General features: G+C 45.2%; 1 protein-coding gene across 1 annotated transcript in view; it reads right to left on the bottom strand.

Annotated features, from left to right (window-relative positions):
- TBC1D19 (TBC1 domain family member 19) overlaps positions 1–18,206 on the bottom strand; it is a 48,393-nt gene that overhangs the window by 13,197 nt on the left and 16,990 nt on the right. Inside the window, exons 5-13 of the mRNA XM_068137535.1 lie at positions 15,590–15,664; positions 14,567–14,630; positions 13,142–13,188; positions 11,290–11,400; positions 9,981–10,053; positions 9,164–9,202; positions 6,118–6,230; positions 4,921–4,995; positions 4,038–4,100 (exon numbers count right to left, since the gene is read on the bottom strand). Coding sequence (XP_067993636.1) covers positions 4,038–4,100; positions 4,921–4,995; positions 6,118–6,230; positions 9,164–9,202; positions 9,981–10,053; positions 11,290–11,400; positions 13,142–13,188; positions 14,567–14,630; positions 15,590–15,664 — 660 coding nt within the window. The remainder of the gene's footprint in view (positions 1–4,037; positions 4,101–4,920; positions 4,996–6,117; positions 6,231–9,163; positions 9,203–9,980; positions 10,054–11,289; positions 11,401–13,141; positions 13,189–14,566; positions 14,631–15,589; positions 15,665–18,206) is intronic.

Here is an 18,206-nt window from a genome sequence, read left to right as displayed (position 1 = left end):
ATGGAAAATTTTGGGAATGGAAACTTTGGGGTAAAGCAAAGACATTAAAGGAAATAACTGGTATGATTTCCCAGTGTTCTTCCCCAGAAAGCCTGCATGCTGCTAGAGGTACCAATGATCCAACCAGTTATTTTCCTAGTTATTTTACACTCAGGTTTCCTGATTTATCTGCTCAGTAACACAAGGACAGGTGCCACACCCTGCCCAATGACTTGGAAAGCTAGAGGCAGCAACAAGCCCTGAAAACACAAACCCAGAAATCATTTACCTGGTTGAAACTGACCTTTTCATTAGCTATTTTATCTGGCCAAGATTTACATCCACTTATCACATGAAATCAATAAACAATAGTCCCTATCAGTGCCTCCTGTTGCAGAATTTTTCCAGGGCTGTAGAACAACATCCTTTGGCAGCCCTGCAGCTGCACATTAGGGCAGAGGAGAAAATTCAAGGCAAATGTCTAACTTTCTTCTAGAAGAGAGTTTGAACAGCACCACACAGTACCAAACAAAACTGGAGCAACTCATAATTGAGTCTGAGAAATTCTGTGTCTCTAAGCCCTGCAGTAAACCCAGTCATTTAATTTTGCCAAGATTCTTGGTGGCTCCTTCTTCAATCACCTGAGGATAGTTTAGTGATTTTTGTGATTTCCATTCTGTAAATCATCCTTTTAGCTAGTAAGAGTTCTACTAAAAGAGAAATTATCCAGCTGGGCTATACATGGAAGAATGACTGACCAGATCTATTTCTGATGCTCCTAAAGCAAAACCATTATCCTGGCTTCTAGTTCATTCTTCCTTCAGATTACCACCCTGTGTCCACTGCAGCTGTCAGTTAATGACTAATTAATGAGCCTTAGCAGTTTATATAGGGAATGAATCAGAAGACAGAATGAAATTATTTCCTAGTCTATGTAGGGAATGAAGACAGAAAGAAGACTTCCATGATAAGAAGGTCATGTTACAACAAAGGAGATCATCTTTGACCCTTAAATCAAGAACAACTTCCTCATAGAAATATTGTAGTGAATAAATATCAATGTTGTCCTCATTCTGGAGTCACTTAGAATCACAGTATCATGGAATCAGGGCTGGAAGGGACCACAAGGATCATCTAGTTCCAAACCCCCTGCCATGGGCAGGGACACCCCACACTAGATCAGGCTGGACAGAGCCTCATCCAGCCTGGCCTTAAACACCTCCAGGGATGGGGCCTCAACCACCTCCCTGGACAACCCATTCCAGGGCTTCACCACTCTCATGGGGAAGAACTTCCTCCTCACATCCAGCCTGAATCTCCCCACCTCCAGCTTCATTCCATTCCCCCTAGTCCTATCACTACCTGAGATCCTGAGAAGTCCTTCCCCAGCCTTCCTGTAGGCCCCCTTCAGATACTGGAAGGCCACAATGAGGTCACCTCGGAGCCTTCTCTTCTCCAGACTGAACAGCCCCAGCTCCTTCAGTCTGTCCTCGTAGGAGAGGTGCTCCAGCCCTCTGATCATCCTTGTGGCCCTTCTCTGGACACCTTCCAGCACATCCAGATGCCTCTTGTAATAGGGGCTCCAGAACTGGAGGGAGTTCTCCAGGTGGGGTCTCACCAGAGCACAGTAGAGGGGGAGAATCACCTCCCTTGACCTGCTGGCCACACTTCTCTTGATGCAGCTCAAAGTTTAATGTAGAAACAAATTTAAATATACTGTTCTATATACTGGCTCTAATGTCATGAGGTTGTGATATTAACATTTACATGTTATTATAGTACAATACTGTAGGTAGGCATGACTGAATGGTATGTTGAAAGAGCAATGCATATTCTTCAGTACAAAAGTGGTGGGACTCTGGAATAGCTTCCACAGGGAGGTTGCAGATGCCTCCTCCCTGGGTGTGTTCAAAGCCAGACTGGATGAGGCCTTGAGCAGCCCATGGCAGGGAGGTTGGAAGAGATGATCTTGATCTCTAAGGTCCTTCCAGCCTAAGCCATTCTATGATTCTTATAGCTCTATGGACTAAACAGCACTGGGTCCTCGCTCAGTTATATTACTAACAGTTGTACATAGAATTGTCAGGGTTGGAAGGGACCTCAAGGATCAGCCAGTTCCAACCCCCCTGCCATGGGAAGGGACACCTCACACTACATCAGGTTGCTCACAGCCACATCCAGCCTGGCCTTAAAAACCTCCAGGGATGGGGTTTCCACCACCTCCCTGGGAAACCTATTCCAGTGTCTCACCACCCTCATGGTGAAGAATTTCTTCCCAACATCCAATCTGAATCTATCCATTTCTATTTTTGTTCCATTTCCCCTAGTCCTGTCATTACCTGACAACCTAAAAAGTCCCTCCCCATATTAATTTCACATAGGTCTAAACCACCAAAAAAATGAAGTCTAACCTAGCAGAAGTGACTAATGAAACCGAAAGCACTGTGGACATGGGGAGTGTGCTGCATGACATTGATGTTGACACTGCAATCAGCTACACGTTAGGGAATTCATAAAGGACATCATCTACTTAAGGCATCTGGCAGGCAGCAACCAGGAGAGCTCTTTCTAGATGAACTGGGCTCCACTGCTGGAAGCAGTTTTGGAGTGGGAGGCATCCCAGCAGTGCTCATCTTCATCCCTGCCTTGCTCAGGACCAACAGCTTTCATGCTTATTGCCGTAGGTCACTGCAAAGCAATACCACTACTGTTTTATAAACTGGAGCCCTGAGTATACTTCTCAAGTCTTCAGGTCTCTGTTAATCACTGCATTATTGCAGAGCTGGAAATGGACAGAATGTGGCTGACTTTGTAGTCCCTGGCTTGCTGCAGAATTCCTTTCAGAGCATGAGTTCCAGAAACCAGTCCTGCTGGCTGAGCTGCACAAGACTGTTACCCAAAAGCAACGCAGCAAACCTTTATTACAATAAACAATAAACCAAACCAGGTTGGAAGAGACCTTCAAGATCATCGTGTCCAACCCATCAACCAATCCAACCCACCCAAACAGCTAACCCATGGCACCAAGTACCCCATCAAGTCTCCTCCTGAACACCTTCAATGACGGCAACTCCACCACCTCCCCGGGCAGCCCATTCCAATGGGCAATCACTCTTTCTGTATAGAACTTCTTCCTAACATCCAACCTGAACCTCCCCTGGCGCAGCCTGAGACTGTGTCCTCTTGTTCTGGTGCTGGCTGCCTGGGAGAAGAGCCAGGAGGGAGTTGGCCTCTTCTCCCAGGCAACCAGCACCAGAACAAGGGGACACAGTCTCAAGCTGCGCCAGGGGAGGTTCAGACTCGAGGTGAGGAGGAAGTTCTTCACCGAGCGAGTCATTCGGCATTGGAATGGGTTGCCCAGGGAGGTGGTTGAGTCATCGACCCTGGAGGCGTTCAAGGGGAGATTGGACGTGGCACTTGGTGCCATGGTCTAGTCATGGGGTCTGCGGTGTCAGGTTGGACTCGATGATCCTCGAGGTCCTTTCCAACCTAAGTGATACTGTGATACTGTGATACCATCATCTGCCTGTCTACAACCTCCCTTCAGGTAGTTGTAGAGAGTGATAAGGTCACCCCTGAGTCTCCTCCTCTCCAGGCTGAGCAACCCCAGCTCCCTCAGCCTCTCCTCATAGGGCTTGTGTTCCAAACCCCTCACCAACTTTGTTGCTCTTCTCTGGACTCGTTCCAGCAAGTCAACATCCTTCCTAAACTGAGGGGCCCAGAACTGGACACAGTACTCGAGGTGTGGCCTAACCAGTGCAGTGTACAGGGGCAGAATGACCTCCCTGCTCCTGCTGGCCACACTGTTCCTGATGCAGGCCAGGATGCCATTGGCCCTCTTGGCTGCCTGGGCACACTGCAGGCTCATGTTCAGCCTACCATCGACCAGTACCCCCAGGTCCCTCTCTGCCTGGCTGCTCTCCAGCCACTCTGACCCCAATGCACTGCAGTCTAGGGTCCCTCTGCCTGCACATGAAACACAAGGCAGGCCCTGCTCATCACACCACACTACACTTTGTAGCTTTTCTAAGGAAAAAAACCCCACAACAGTGACGTACCTGGTATAAATAATCCTCAAACACAAAATAGTAGTCGTCGTTGCTTGCTGTCAGCTTCACATCCTGTCAGCAGAAAAGACAGCAGCTGAAAGCCAGGAGATATCCCCTCAGCCTGCCACAGAAGCCAAACCTAGCACTGTGGTAGAAGAAGCTGTTTCGTCACTGAATCACCAGAGAGCTGTAAGTCAAGCAGACACTCCCAGATTTGAACATTTAAAAAGGCTTCCTCAACTTGATCAGTAAAGCGTTCAGCACTGACCCAGGTCAGAGCCTCGCCAAGCCAGTTATTCCTCCAAATGAAGTTAGTTTCTTTACAACTTAACAGCTCAACTCAAATGCCTCACACAAGAGCCAGCACAGGCACAAAGAGAGTTTATAATAACAAATTCACATCAATTCATAGAATCAATAAGGTTGGAAACGACCTCAAAGATCATCAAGTCCAACCTGTCACCCAACACCTCATCACTACTAAACCATGGCACCAAGTGCCATATCCAATACCCTCTTGAACACCTCCAGGGATGGTGATTCCACCACCTCCCTGAGCAGTACATTCCAAAGGCTAACAACTCTCTCTGTGAATAACTTTCTCCTCACCTCCAGCCTAAAACTTCCCCTGGCACAGCTTGAGACTGTGTCCCCTTGTTCTGGTGCTGGTTGCCTGGGAGAAGAGACCAACCCCCTCCTGGCTACAACTTCCCTTCAGGTAGTTGTAGAGAGCAATAAGGTCTCCCTTGAGCCTCCTCTTCTCCAGGCTAAACAATCCCAGCTCCCTCAGCAATTCCCCTCCCATTCCTTAAACCCAAACCATCCAGCATTTCTGTTAAACCCAAGACACTGGTGTGAAGAGCACACAAGTCACTGAAGCACTGCCACTCACTTTGTAGATCAGGCTGTCCACTAAAAGGTCATGCTGAATCACGTTGGACTTGAGCTGCTCATAATACAAGATATCCTAGAATGACAAACAGGAATCATTAGTCTGAGACACAGCTTTAATTCACAGTTACACTAACAAAGCCAGTTTTTAGCAGTTCAAAGAAATTAAATCAGAAGCATGTATTCAGCTGAAAACCCCCTGCAAGATGTAGGAGGTGTTCTGTCAAGGCTGATTCTAGTTAAGCCCTACAAGATGAAGCAGGTATTTGAGACCCTTCTGGATAACAAATACAATGAGAATGAAGGAACCAGTAGATCAAAACCTTACCATTTTCATCTGACTCTCTGCCAAAACTTAATGCAACCTTGATTTATAAAGTTCTCCTTCTTAAAAACATAATTTGAGACAGGTCTGTATCAAAATGCAACATGTATGTTTTCAATAACACACCTCCAAACACACTCATCTTTCCCCAGTGAACCAAAGAACACTGCAGGATTACAGTGTCCAGCTCTCTCACAAAGCCAAACCCCAAAATTTCCACCCCAAAACCTCCTCCTGTATCTACTTGGGACCATAAAGGGATCTCTGGAAGCAGCTCACAAGCACTGCAGAACAGCATCTTTCAGCAGCACCCAGTAAACCTTGTTAAGTAGAATCTGGTGATTGACCTCCTTTGCAGTTAAGGTCTGGATTACTCAGCAGCCTCTGTGTAGGCACACTCTCACACTTAGGGCCTCTCAGGATATCCCTGGCACTGGAGCTGCACCTCACTGCCCATCTGTTGGCAGCTTATCATTCAGCTTGAGGTGACCCTCATGCTGTGATTGCAGTGCCTACACCTGCCTCTCAAACCCAACACAGGAGATGAGCGAGGGAAGCACACAGAACCAGGAATATGAAGAAAGACTGACTTAGGGGAGGCCAGACAGACACATTCAGTTCTGGGATTTGGTTTAAAACCTAAAAGCCAGTAATCAGTTTGTTCTAGAGCATTTTGCTCATTAAAAGGAAATGAGGGAAGAGCCTACAAGAGTTCAGCACAGCATGGAGTGTTTGCCAGGCAGGTGTCTATTTCTCAACAAGTTTCTGTGACGTGTCAGCAGAGCATTTCTCCTTTGGAAACAGGCCACCAGGAGAGATGTGCTTTTGTGTTTTCACTGAGTCTTTCTCCTTGACTCTCCCTTTGCTCCTTACCTCTGGCTGGTTGGATATATTGAGGATGAGGGCCCACAGATCAGCTCGGAGTGCAGTGGGACATCCCTGGCGAACGTACTGCTGAGCTGCAGCACTGTCTTGCTCTGCTAGAACTGTGAGAAACAAAGCATGGAATGAATTGGTGGAGTTTGAGACTTCCAAAGTGTATCAAATTACCAAATCCTTTCATTTCTAACTTTGTAAATGGGTTTGTCATGCTGTAGCTTATCCTCTAATGAGAAGCTGTCTCAAATGTCTGGCTTGCACACTGATTTTGAAGCAGCTTCCTAGGAAATACCACATCTGGAATATTGTGGGCCCCTCAGTTCAAGAAGGACCTCAGGGAACTGCTTGGAAGAGTCCAGCAGAGAGCCACAAAGATGATAAAGGGAGTGGAACATCTGCCTCGTGAGGAAAGGCTGAGGGAGCTGGGGCTCTTTAACGTGGAGAGGAGACTGAGAGGTGACCTCATTCATGTTTATAAATATGTGGAGGGCAAGTGTCAGGAGCCAGGCTCTTCTCAGAGATGTCCAATGGTAGGTCAAGGGGCAGTGGATGCAAGCTGGAGCATAAGAGGCTCCATGTGAACAGAAGGAAAAACTTTTTCACTGTGACAGTGACAAAACACTGGAACAGGCTGCCCAGAGCTTGTGGAGTCTCCTTCCCTGGAGACATTCAAAACCTGCCTGGGTGTGTTCCTGTGCAACCTCTTCTAGGTGATCCTGCTCTTGCAGGGGGCTTGGATCTTAGGACCTTTTGAGGTCTGTTCCAGCCCCTAACAGTCTGTAATTCTGTGAAACGGAAGAATTGGTGCTGAAGAGCAAGGCTGTCCCACCTTCTGTCACACAGCAGCATGCACGATGGACCCTCCTAGACCACATCTATGGCTAGATCAAGGGTAGCTGCAGCCAGCAGGCTGGCATCAAGCAGAGCACACAGCCATATATAGGCACAGAGCACTCCTGTTTAGCTATGAGTGGCATCTCAGCTCAGACAGGAGACTGCCACTCACCCTGGAGTTTGTTGTCTCCCCTGGTTTTATGTTAACCACACAACTATCTTCACAGAGAACTGGAGGGCAAGAATGCTCCAGTTCAGAGTGTCCTGTCATGGTGTTTCATTATTGGTGTAGGCACTCTGGAGGATAAAGACTTTCTTTCCCCAAAAGTTCTTATTCTCCTTCAGACTGACATCAAACAAATACTCTGCTGTTGACAGGCTTGCTGAGATGGGTCATGGCTATGGAGCTCTGGGCTGCTCACCCCCAAAGGCCTCCTCATGAACCCAATACTGTGTGTACCCTGGAACAGATTGTGTCCTTCATTGCTTCAATCCATGACCTTGAAAGACAGGTATATCTTGGGCTAGCCTGAGCTGGCAGGAGTCTTGTTCCCTGTCCAGGTTAGCTGATGTAACTGTGCCCCCATACCTGAAATGTCTCTCACAGCAGAGAGAGTGGGAAGGATTTCTGTGGGATCAGCTGGACATTAGACAGGCATTGTACTGCTACTCAGAACTTCCCAAAGTCATGCCCTCTGAGTTTGCTGAAGGCTCTCAGAAACAACCTGCATTTCTAAATTTCACTGTATTTGACATCCAAGTATCTGCCTGGCACCACTTAGAGGAATGAGATTTGGAATTACAAATGTAGTTAATTGATTCCTGTCCCCTTTCCTCTCTTCCCAAATACTGCCTAGACCAGCCCACCAGCTCTGTTGGACCTGCAGAGCTGACACAGATGGGGTATGAGTCTTTCTTCCTAAACTAAGAGGGCAAAAAGACAAAAACATCCCCCCATTCCCCACAGAACTTTCAAAAAGCCTGACTCATCTCAGTGGCCATCAGCACTTCCCTGATTGCTTCTCATCCAGACACAAAACATTACAAAGCAGTTTTGCTGCATAAGAGATGGGTTTACTAAATGCAATATAGACAACTCCTCAGACTTCACAATGCCACTAATGCCAAAACAAAATAAATACATCAGTGGCAGCCAAAATCATCAACACCAAATAGAGCAGGCAGCAGGATTCCCACTGAAGGAACTGAGATTCCAGTTTTTGTCAAGACCCTTGCATTTCTACAGCATGTTGTGCCTTTGCACACAGGAAAAGCCAGGCTGCTTGACATGGGCAAGAGATGAGCAGCGAGTCTCACTGTGGAGTTGAGTGACCAGCTGAGAGAGTCTGGATGGGAAACTGATTTGAAAGAACAGAGGACTGGGTAGCTCCATAATGAGGTGCTCTTGGATCAGAAAACAGACTGTGAGGGACAGAGAGAGGTCCACAAAAGGAGAAGAAAGCAAGCAAGGACATTATTTTGTTACTGCAACAAAAAAGGGGCTGAAGGGCTTTCAGGCTGGCATCTACTCCATTTTTGTCTTTGATGGTGACAATGTTTAGCAGGAATCACAAGAGCCAGAGAGGAGCAGGTATTGATGGATTTCAAAGACTCCTCCTCTGTTTCTTCTATAAGCAAACTCAAGCTAACAAAGGATTTCTTTTCTTTTTCTCTTGGAAGTTATTTCTTAACCTACAACCCCCCAGAACAAGCAGTGAAGAAGTGGGTGAATTTTACATAGTGATTAGGTATTGCAATATTTAGCAAGTTCTGCCATTGCCAATGGCCACTGCAACAGCTCTGTCCTGAGGTGCAGGGCATGAATCCCATGACACTGGTGAGAGCTTTGTGTGCAGAGAAGGCAGGCCAGGCTCTTTGGATTTTAAACTCATTTCAGTAGCAGCACAACTTAAGCTACCCCCAAAAGTTCTGTCTCTAGGCTTCCCACTTAGTTTTTAATGAGATGTCTGTGGAGCTCTTTATCTTGTAACTACTGGCAGGCTGCACATGCTTGCCTTCTATATCTGGCTAAATGACAACAGCACTGCTGCCCATCTCTGGCTGAATTGCAGTGGCACTGAGAATGCTGTGTGCTAGTCTGGCTAAATTCTTACCATTCTGAGAGGCACACCTAAATGAGGCAGAAATTCACTCAATGCATTCCTAACTACTCACAGGCTATTACAGGATGAAAATAGACTCCTACCTTTCTGCCCAACACGTACATGTTCATTTTCAAAGAGCTCTGGAAAATCAAGACAAGAATGACAACAAAATAAATGGAAAAAGAAGATACTCTATGCTAGTAATGTATTTTATATCTTACTACACACCATCTCATTCAGCTGATTTCTGCTGCTAAATGGCACTAAAAATTAACCTGCCCCAGCATCAATTTTCTCGTTCAAAAGCTAGGAAGAAGAAAAATAGTACAGACTGTTCTCTTCTCTGAAGGACACAGGCACCAAAGCATTGTGCCACATGAACCTGCCCCTCCAGCAGGGAGGCTATCACTTAAAAAGCAAAAATCACTCAACACTGAAGTGCTTCCCATTTTTATACAGAAGGACCACCATAAATCTTGTTCCCAAGGGAATAAATGCAGGCATGGAAAACCAACTGAAACAATTTAAACTACTGAATATTAATATTGGGGCATTTTGGTCATCTTTTCTCCAACGACAGGGATGTAAAGATGTTTGTACATATGCCTGTTAGTTGGCTTCACATTCATTGATTTTGGAGACAGGCAGTTTGGTTCTCTAGATCCTGAGGTGCTCAAACACACTGAAGTTAACACCTCTGCAACTGAAGGTGATGATTTTAAATCTCTTCCAAATGTGACCAATGTGATTTGCAATGTTTTCTATGATTACTAAGAAAATCACTGTAATCATAATTACAAAACAAATGTTCATGGCTTAATCCGGGGGGGGGGGGGGGGGGAATATGCAAATTACTTGATAACTGCCAAGTATTCTACTCATCAGTGTTCTATTTAAACAAGCACAGCATTAGCTAACCAGGAGGCACTTGTGCTGAATCATCAATGCCCAGCTGTCCTGTAGTTAAGCCCAGTTCACTGAAGTCTTCTTTCTGAAAAGAAACAAAACCACAGAACAAGATTTAACTCCCTCCATCACCAGAGATTTCTTCTGAAAGGCTCAATGCAAGTGTTTTCTAAACCAAATGCAGTTCTTTCAGATGCATACAGGTGGAACAGGAGCTCAGGTTTTTGAAGAGAATCTCACATCCATTCTTGCCCTCAAGTTACAGCTGCAGGCCCCAGTTTTCATGCCAACTGTGAGCTACGACTATGAGGATGCAATAAAGTGGTGAATGAAAGAACAAGTGAAGGATCTCTACCATTCCCAGCTCTTTTTCCAACTCAGGTGCAAGTATTTCTCTTAGCATGAGAGGTATCACAGTATCACAGTATCACTTAGGTTGGAAAGGACCTCGAGGATCATCGAGTCCAACCTATCAACACAGACCCCATGACTAGACCATGGCACCAAGTGCCACGTCCAATCTCCTCTTGAACGCCTCCAGGGTCGATGACTCAACCACCTCCCTGGGAAACCCGTTCCAATGACGAATGACTCGCTCGGTGAAGAACTTCCTCCTCACCTCGAGTCTAAACCTCCCCTGGTGCAGCCTGAGACTGTGTCCCCTTGTTCTCAAGGTGTTCAGGAGGAGACTTGATGGAGTACTTGGTGCCATGGGTTAGCTGTTTGGGTGGGTTGGATTGGTTGATGGGTTGGACACGATGATCTTGAAGGTCTCTTCCAACCTGGTTTGGTTTATTCTATTCTATACATGAAATCCTCCCAAGCCTTACAGTGAAGAGCTTCCCTATTTTCCAAGGATAATCTACTACAAAGCATTTCCTTCCACTGACTACCTGACAATAAAGGGATTTAAAATTACTTTGAGAAGAAAATCAGAGGATGATTTTCATGTTACTGGTCTCATACAGCATCCATCAGAACTGCAGGATTCAGGTAAACTACCTGTTTAAAGTTCCTTCTAAAGGAAAAGAACGAGCAACATCTACAGAAGAGTATTTTTGGCACCAATCAAACCTGTGTGGCATAAAAATGAAAACTTTTCTACTTGCAGATAATTCCCTGTTTATGGCTTATCCTTCACTACAAATACATTTCAATAAAGGCTTTTCATGCTCTGTGTTGTAACCACATATTGAGATAAGAGTTTTTCACTTCAGAAAGGAGAAACTTACTGTGATATTAATATTCTTCCTTAGAATCTCATTCATTAGCAAGGAAAAGTATTTGTTACAGAGACCCTTGTAAGCAACAATCCACTTACCAATTCTGGGATATCTTTAACTTTCAGTGGCACCTGAATTAGGCCCAGGTGAGTTCTGAAACTAGGCTGCTCTCCGTTGTCATAGTTGGGGTTTCGCAGATTCATCAGCACCTTGAAAACCACAGCTCTGTCACTCCGGGTGTGTGCTCAAGAGCCCTCATTTCAGAGCTCCTCTGAACATCACCAATGTCACAAACAGTTCATTCAGCACAAAACCACCACCTGCTGCTGTCACAGACAGGCCCAAATCAACCAATCACCCAAGTGTTTAAAGGAGAACACACCGCCTGCTTTGAACAGTGAGCTCACATTAAGCAATAAAAGTAATCCTCAGGAATTATTTCTTTATGTATGGAATGAAGTGCTGGCTATATGGTCATGACCTGACCCAGACTCTCTTCTTCATCAAAAATGTTCAAAAGCCAGGAGTGTACTCCTGAGAGCTACAGTATCTGGGATATTCTTCAGTATTGCTGTTTCATGGAAGGATCTTTATCCATGTTCACACACTGGCAATCTTAGGGAGGTTTCCCATCAAAGCCCTACATAATTTGCTCCTGAAATAACTTATTACTAAATAACAACACATCAAGAGAGCCTCTTTCATTTAAGGAAGATAAATGAATCCCAGAACTGAAACTTTAAAGTGAGGATCATATTTAAGGAACAAGGAATCATAAGGGCAAGAGAAGTAACTGTGATCTATGAGGGAATTTGCAGTCTCTTACACCCTGTTATTCCATGGGCATAGATGTTGCTATTCTAGTGTGGAGCTGGCAAGATTCTTTCCAAGGTGAGGTTTCAAATCCTTTGAGATTATTCCACTACATTCAACTTGTAGAACCCTCAGCTTTGGCAGTATGCTAACCCCATGTAACCTCACTGCCAGACACGTGAATGAAAAGATTCATGTAAAAGACTGCAAAGTCTGGAAAGGAAACAGGATAAAAGAAAAGAGTGACCAGGAAGATCACTGGATGAGGCTAAAAATGAAGATGCCTTTGTTTACAAATTCATGATTACATACAGAACTTGGCTGTTAGCAGTGATAGAAAAGAGAATAATGCCAGCAATTTCCAATCTTATTATCACTACCTGAACCAAACTCTTTAGAAACGTAAGAAAATGGATAGAAAGTTTATTGTTGGATTCAAAAATGCCTTCCCAATTCATAGGCATGATTAACTGACTCCAGACCTCCTCCTCTAGACCTCCTCCCCCACCACTACAAAAGAAATTCCACTGCACTGGCCCTGAACCACCTGGAAATATTACTGAATTCTGCCTGATTGCTCAGTATTAGAGGTTTTGCTGAATTGTCCTGTGCTTAAACCATACAAAATGAAGATGAATAGTGTCATTTCTGACTTTAAAGACTTCATCAGTCACAATTTTCGTAGTGGTTTGGTTTGATTACAGACAAAAGCCTCCTTTGTGTTTGATTTCTCACAAGCTCCACAGCTGACCTATGATTTCAGTTGTGTTCCCACCCCACAGGTCTATCAGCCTCACATACTGCCATTGGCCAGCTTTATGTATTGCAGCTTCAAGTGTCAAATTATGTGCAAAATCATAATTATGTATGAAATCAGAAGAAAAAGGTTGGCTGCAAACTGTGCTTTAGAGCGAGAGATTGTTTACCACTAGCACAGTACAAAGCTGTAGTTACAAAGCCAAAGACAACAGCATTTTGTTTTGTAAACAAGACATGGAGCTGTAAGAAACATGTCAAATTTCACTTGCAGTGAAGGAGAAATGGTTTGAAATACACTGAATTCTTTTCCCCAACCTCCCATAAACGACTGCAACAGCTGTGAGTCAGTGGCTGAGGCACTGTTTCAGCCATGCTTACCTCCAGAAAGTCCTTTGGAGCATACACAGGCCGGAAGAGACTGAGATCTGAAAAAACACTTCAGTGAGGCTGGGTTAAAAGCAGGAGATGCAGCTTCCCCACACCTGTGGCACAAGCTAGCAATCACAGTGACGTGCTGGAGTGAAGATCCCAACAATACCATCATAGATATGCCTAAACCACACCTTCTCCAAGACTATATGTTACTCTCAGTGCCTTTGTTTTGTAAACCCCAAGGAAACAAAGAGGAACCACAGGAAGCATCAACTTGTTCCATATCAGTCTTTATGGGAGAGAGATGGATAGGATAGGATAGGATAGGATAGGATAGGATAGGATAGGATAGGATAGGATAGACCAGGTTGGAAAAGACCTTTGAGATCATCGAGTCCAACCTATCATTCAACTAAACCATGGCACCAAGCACTCCATCCAGTCTCTTCCTAAACACCTCCAGTGGTGGTGACTCCACCACCTCCCTGGGCAGCACATTCCAATGGCCAATCACTCTTTCTGGGAAGAACTTCTTCCTAACATCCAGCCTAAACCTCCCCTGGTGCAGCTTGAGACTGTGTCCTCTTGTTCTAGTGCTGACCACCTGGGAGAAGAGACCAATCCCCACCTGACTACAGCCTCCCTTCAGGTAGTTGTAGACAGCAATAAGGTCTCCTCTGAGCCAGATGTTCAGAAAAAGGGAATTTTTAAGAGCACAGACTAAATTAAACAGCAGGGTTGAATTAAAGGTATTGCTCCCAAAAAATGGGGCCCAGGCCTAAAACAATCCATTACAGTATTGGCCATCAGAGAACTGGCACCCAGGTAACAAACTGGCACTTGTGCAAGACTATTAAGATGAGAGGTGAAGCAACAAGGCTCTCCCTTGTTATGTTTATCTTTTGTTAACCAAATGTCTGAGCTTAATTCTCCATAGTTCTAAAACACTTTCTTCCTTCTAGGCTGAGTTTACAGCCAGAGGAGCTGTGTCCCAGCCGTGAAAGTTCCTCACAGAGAGAGCTGTTAGCCGTTGGAATGGGCTGCCCAGGGAGGTGGTGGAGTCACCATCCCTGGAGGTGTTCAAGAGGGGATTGGATGTGGCACTTGGTGCCATGGTTTAGTAGTCATGGGGTGTTGGGTGACAGGTTGGACTTGATGATCTTTGAGGTCTTTTCCAACCTTATTGATTCTATGATTCAAATGAGGAGCACAAGACCACAACCTCTCAGTGGTAACTCAAAGCCAGTGCAGTAACTTGAAACAAAACAGCCATGAAATCAATTATTTATGCATAATGACAGATCACCAGTGAGAGAGGAGACTGCAATCAGTTTACTTTGAAGTTATTTCATTAACCATTAACTAATAAATAAGGTGAATATGCCCTTTTATGTACCAAAGTTGAACGCACACACATGTTGCTGACCTTACCTGGCTCATCAGTCCCCATTTCATTCCATTTATTAAGCAGCTCCTTCTGCTCACTCACAGGCCTCTGAAAGGCACAAGAAAGTAATTCTTCTTCTAACAAAGTGAGCAAAAATATGCTTATTTATTTCAAATACATACATCAATGTAACACTTAAAGTAGACAGCAGTAGCAACACAAACTTTGCTTACTATTTATCTCCACCTTGAAGATGAATTTCACTGCAAAAAGTTCCAGTTCAAGGAACATTAACTATTTTTCTGTGTTTACTAATGAATTTTAAGCTACTTAGTAGTCACTTTTGTATTACTGAAGATTTACTGCTAGGTTTTACCATCAAATTCTTGCCCCTGATAGAGTCCTGTAAAGCAAACAGAGCTGCATCCTTTGTCTCAGATGATCAGTCACAGAGATTCTGCTGCCCGTCACAGAGATACAACACCAGAAAGATAAAACATCCTAACAGTATTCCCTATGACCTTTACAATGAAAGCCTCTAAATTATAGAGCAAATGAATGGCACACAGAAGTGTCAGGGTACCAGCATTTCTCCCCTGGAGCACCAGCCCCATCCCAGCTTTCTCCAGCACAAAGCACATTCGCACTGTGTGCAGGCTGTACAACCAGGAACTTACAGCTGAGGCTGTGGAATAAAAATGCTCTCTGACAGCAGTAAGTGCAGCAGTGAGCTCTCCAGTACCCTGCTCTCTCAGGAGGGTAAGCACTGCCACAGCAGGGAGGGAAATCTGTGCACAAACTTCATCCTCTCCCCATCTGAGCTGACACACACATTGCCACTACCCCTGAGAATGATCCTGTATCACCGTTATTTGGATGCTGCCCTTGCAGCTCTTGATGATCACACGTAATTTTTCCTGGTGGAGAAAACTCACACTTCTACTCATCTTGAGAGTGAAGTCAAGTCTGCTGGGCAGTAAGGGATTGCAGGTGCTAAATGCAAAGTGTGAAAGACAAGGCTTCATTTCCAAACAATGTTTGGCAGCAGACAGGTGGCCACGCTTTACCTTCTGTGCCAGTGGGATGCTGAGTTCTGTGCACATGCTGTTGAGGCTCTTCAGAATGCGCTTCTCCCAGCTCCCCTGAAATGCACCCAGAAATGGATTAAATGGAGGTTCTTTTTCCTTCAGTTGCATTTCTCACATAGCCACAAGCAGCTTTCTACAGCCATGGCTAAGAAAGGACAGCAAGAGTTGCTGCCTGATACCTGGGAACACATTCAGGGAACACTTATGTGCTTGTTTAAACAGAAACAAGGGCACCAAGAGATTTCATCACTTACATCACCACCAAGAACCAGAAAAACAAGTTGGTCACATTTCTCCAAACATTTCTCTTTCTATGAAGAATTTTCTCCTCACCTCAAGCCTAAGCTTCCCCTGGTGCAGCTTGAGACTGTGTCCTCTTGTTCTGGTGCTGGTTGCCTGGGAGAAGAGACCAGCTCCCACCTGGCTACAACCCCCTTCAGGTAGTTGTAGAGAGCAATAAGGTCTCCCCTAAGCCTCCTCTTCTCCACTCCCAGCTCCCTCAGTCTCTCCTCATAGGGCTTGGGGTCAAGACCTCTCAGCAGCTTTGTTGCCCTTCTGTGGACACATTCAAGTGTCTCAATGTCCTTCTTAAACTGAGGAGCCCAGACTTGGACACAGAACTCAATTAAGGTTAGAAAAGATCCCTAAGATCACTGAGTCAAACTTATACACCCACACTTCAGAAAATTCTCAAAGGATTTTATAAGGCTGAGAACTCCTCCTCCACTTTGTGAAATGGTGCAAGTCTTGCTCCAAAAAGGGTATCTTAGGGGTTCTCCTAAGTTACAAATATCTGGTATTCTGTCATGCTCAAAAAAACCCCAACACAACAGTTCTAAAATTATACTCAGGAAACCATTCTCTCATCAAAGAGCAAAGCAGAAACAGGCAACAGCTCAGTAGCAAGTGGACAGCTTAAACAGCAATTGGATCTTTCCCATTATCACATTAGACTTCAGCCGTACCCCATGGAGCCCAGTCCATGACTTAAGGCCTTTGAAGTTCATGCCAACCAGCACTGAGCTGCCAGCTGACTGAGGGCTCTGCTTACGTGATCACAGCACCACTGTGGGGCTTAGATTTCATTTACTTCGCTGTGGATGGTGAGTCAGGCCCCGAGCAGATGAACGCAAAGGCTCCTCCTAATGACATTGAGCTCTATTTATTATTTGTGATTGGCTTTACATGCAGATTCTACAACAGCTAGTTACTGCCTAACCACATTTTCCTCAAACTCAAAAGTTCTATCCAGAGGAGGCTGCAGTTCATGAGACAGGAAGCTAAGGAGGGGAAGGGCAGACGTCTAAATGTTCTGCTAAAAAAGTTAGAATTCTCTCATCTGCAGTTGTTTCATTTCAGCTGCCATATCCCAGATCCTCTCCTGACTCTACCCATAAAAGACAACAGCTATCTTGCACCAGAAATGTCTTCTCACTGGCAAGTTACCCCTTCAGTTTCTCTTGCAAAAACCCCAAGCAGATCCCAGTTTTGACCACAAGGAATCTTTTCCTAATTGCAGCATTAATAGTTTTTATTTCACTGTATTCTGCCTTCCAAAGGCTGCAGTTACACAACCCCATCCCACATGAGAGCAGTCATTTGCATTTACAGCACCCTCCTTCACTGAGGGTGTGGGTTTGCTGCTGGATAAAGTGAAAAGTGAAAGACTCAGAGGCTTCTAAGCCAAATAGGATAAGAAAGTGGGAACAAGAACAGAGGGCTGTTAGTAACAGTTTGAAGAACTAAGTGAAATCATTAAGATAGGTCATAAAAATCATCAGGTTGGAAGGGGCCTCAAGGATCATCTGGTCCAACTTGCTTGGCAAAAAAGACAGTCAGGACAAGATGGCCCTGTCTCCCACCAGCAGAATCTTCAGTGTGCCCAGCATTGGGGACTCCACCACTTCCCTGGGAGATCATTCCAGTGACTGATTGCTTGCATTGTGAAAAAATGCCCTTGTGTCCAATGGGAAGACCCTCAGGAGTAACTTGTACCTATCATTCCTTGTCTTCTCCATGTGATTGCTTGTCAAAAGGGAGTCTCCATCCTCTTGGTAGCCCCCCTTTCAGTACTGGCACATGCTGGCCTTCTGTGATACAGCAGCACGCTGTTCGCTCACACTGAGCTTGGTGTCCACCAGGACTCCTGGGGCCCTTTCCACAGGGCTGCTCCCCAGCCAACCAGATCCCAACCTGTGCTGCACTCCCAGTTTAAGTACTCCAGAGCCAGCAGATTATCTCAGGCTCCTCTGAAGGCAGCAAGTTAACTTCATGTGGCTTGGCTCTGGAAAATAGCACCTTTCCTGCTCCACCTGGGGAAAAGTAGCTGCTGGATCCCAGCAGAGCTAGTCCAGCACAACTGACTGCTCCCTTCCTCTCTTCACACTCCTTATGCTTTGCAGCTGGATGCTGGGCACCATTTCTTACCCACCTATTTCCTTCTTAAGTTCACTGGTTTCACATTTCTCTCAAAGCCCTGAAACAAGCTCCTAGCCTACAACTACAAACAAGGAAAGGGCCTATATGGACTGCAATACAGCAGTGCACGTTTCTGTGTTATGAGGCTACCATGGTCAGAGTTCCTGACAAAATTTAC

Source organism: Melanerpes formicivorus, unplaced genomic scaffold (assembly GCF_026170545.1).
Source record: "Melanerpes formicivorus ecotype bairdi unplaced genomic scaffold, bMelFor1.0.p_v2 SCAF_4, whole genome shotgun sequence".
Taxonomy (NCBI): domain Eukaryota; kingdom Metazoa; phylum Chordata; class Aves; order Piciformes; family Picidae; genus Melanerpes; species Melanerpes formicivorus.
The sequence above is the reverse complement of the archived record's forward strand: the minus strand, read 5'-3'. Positions and strand labels throughout refer to the sequence as shown.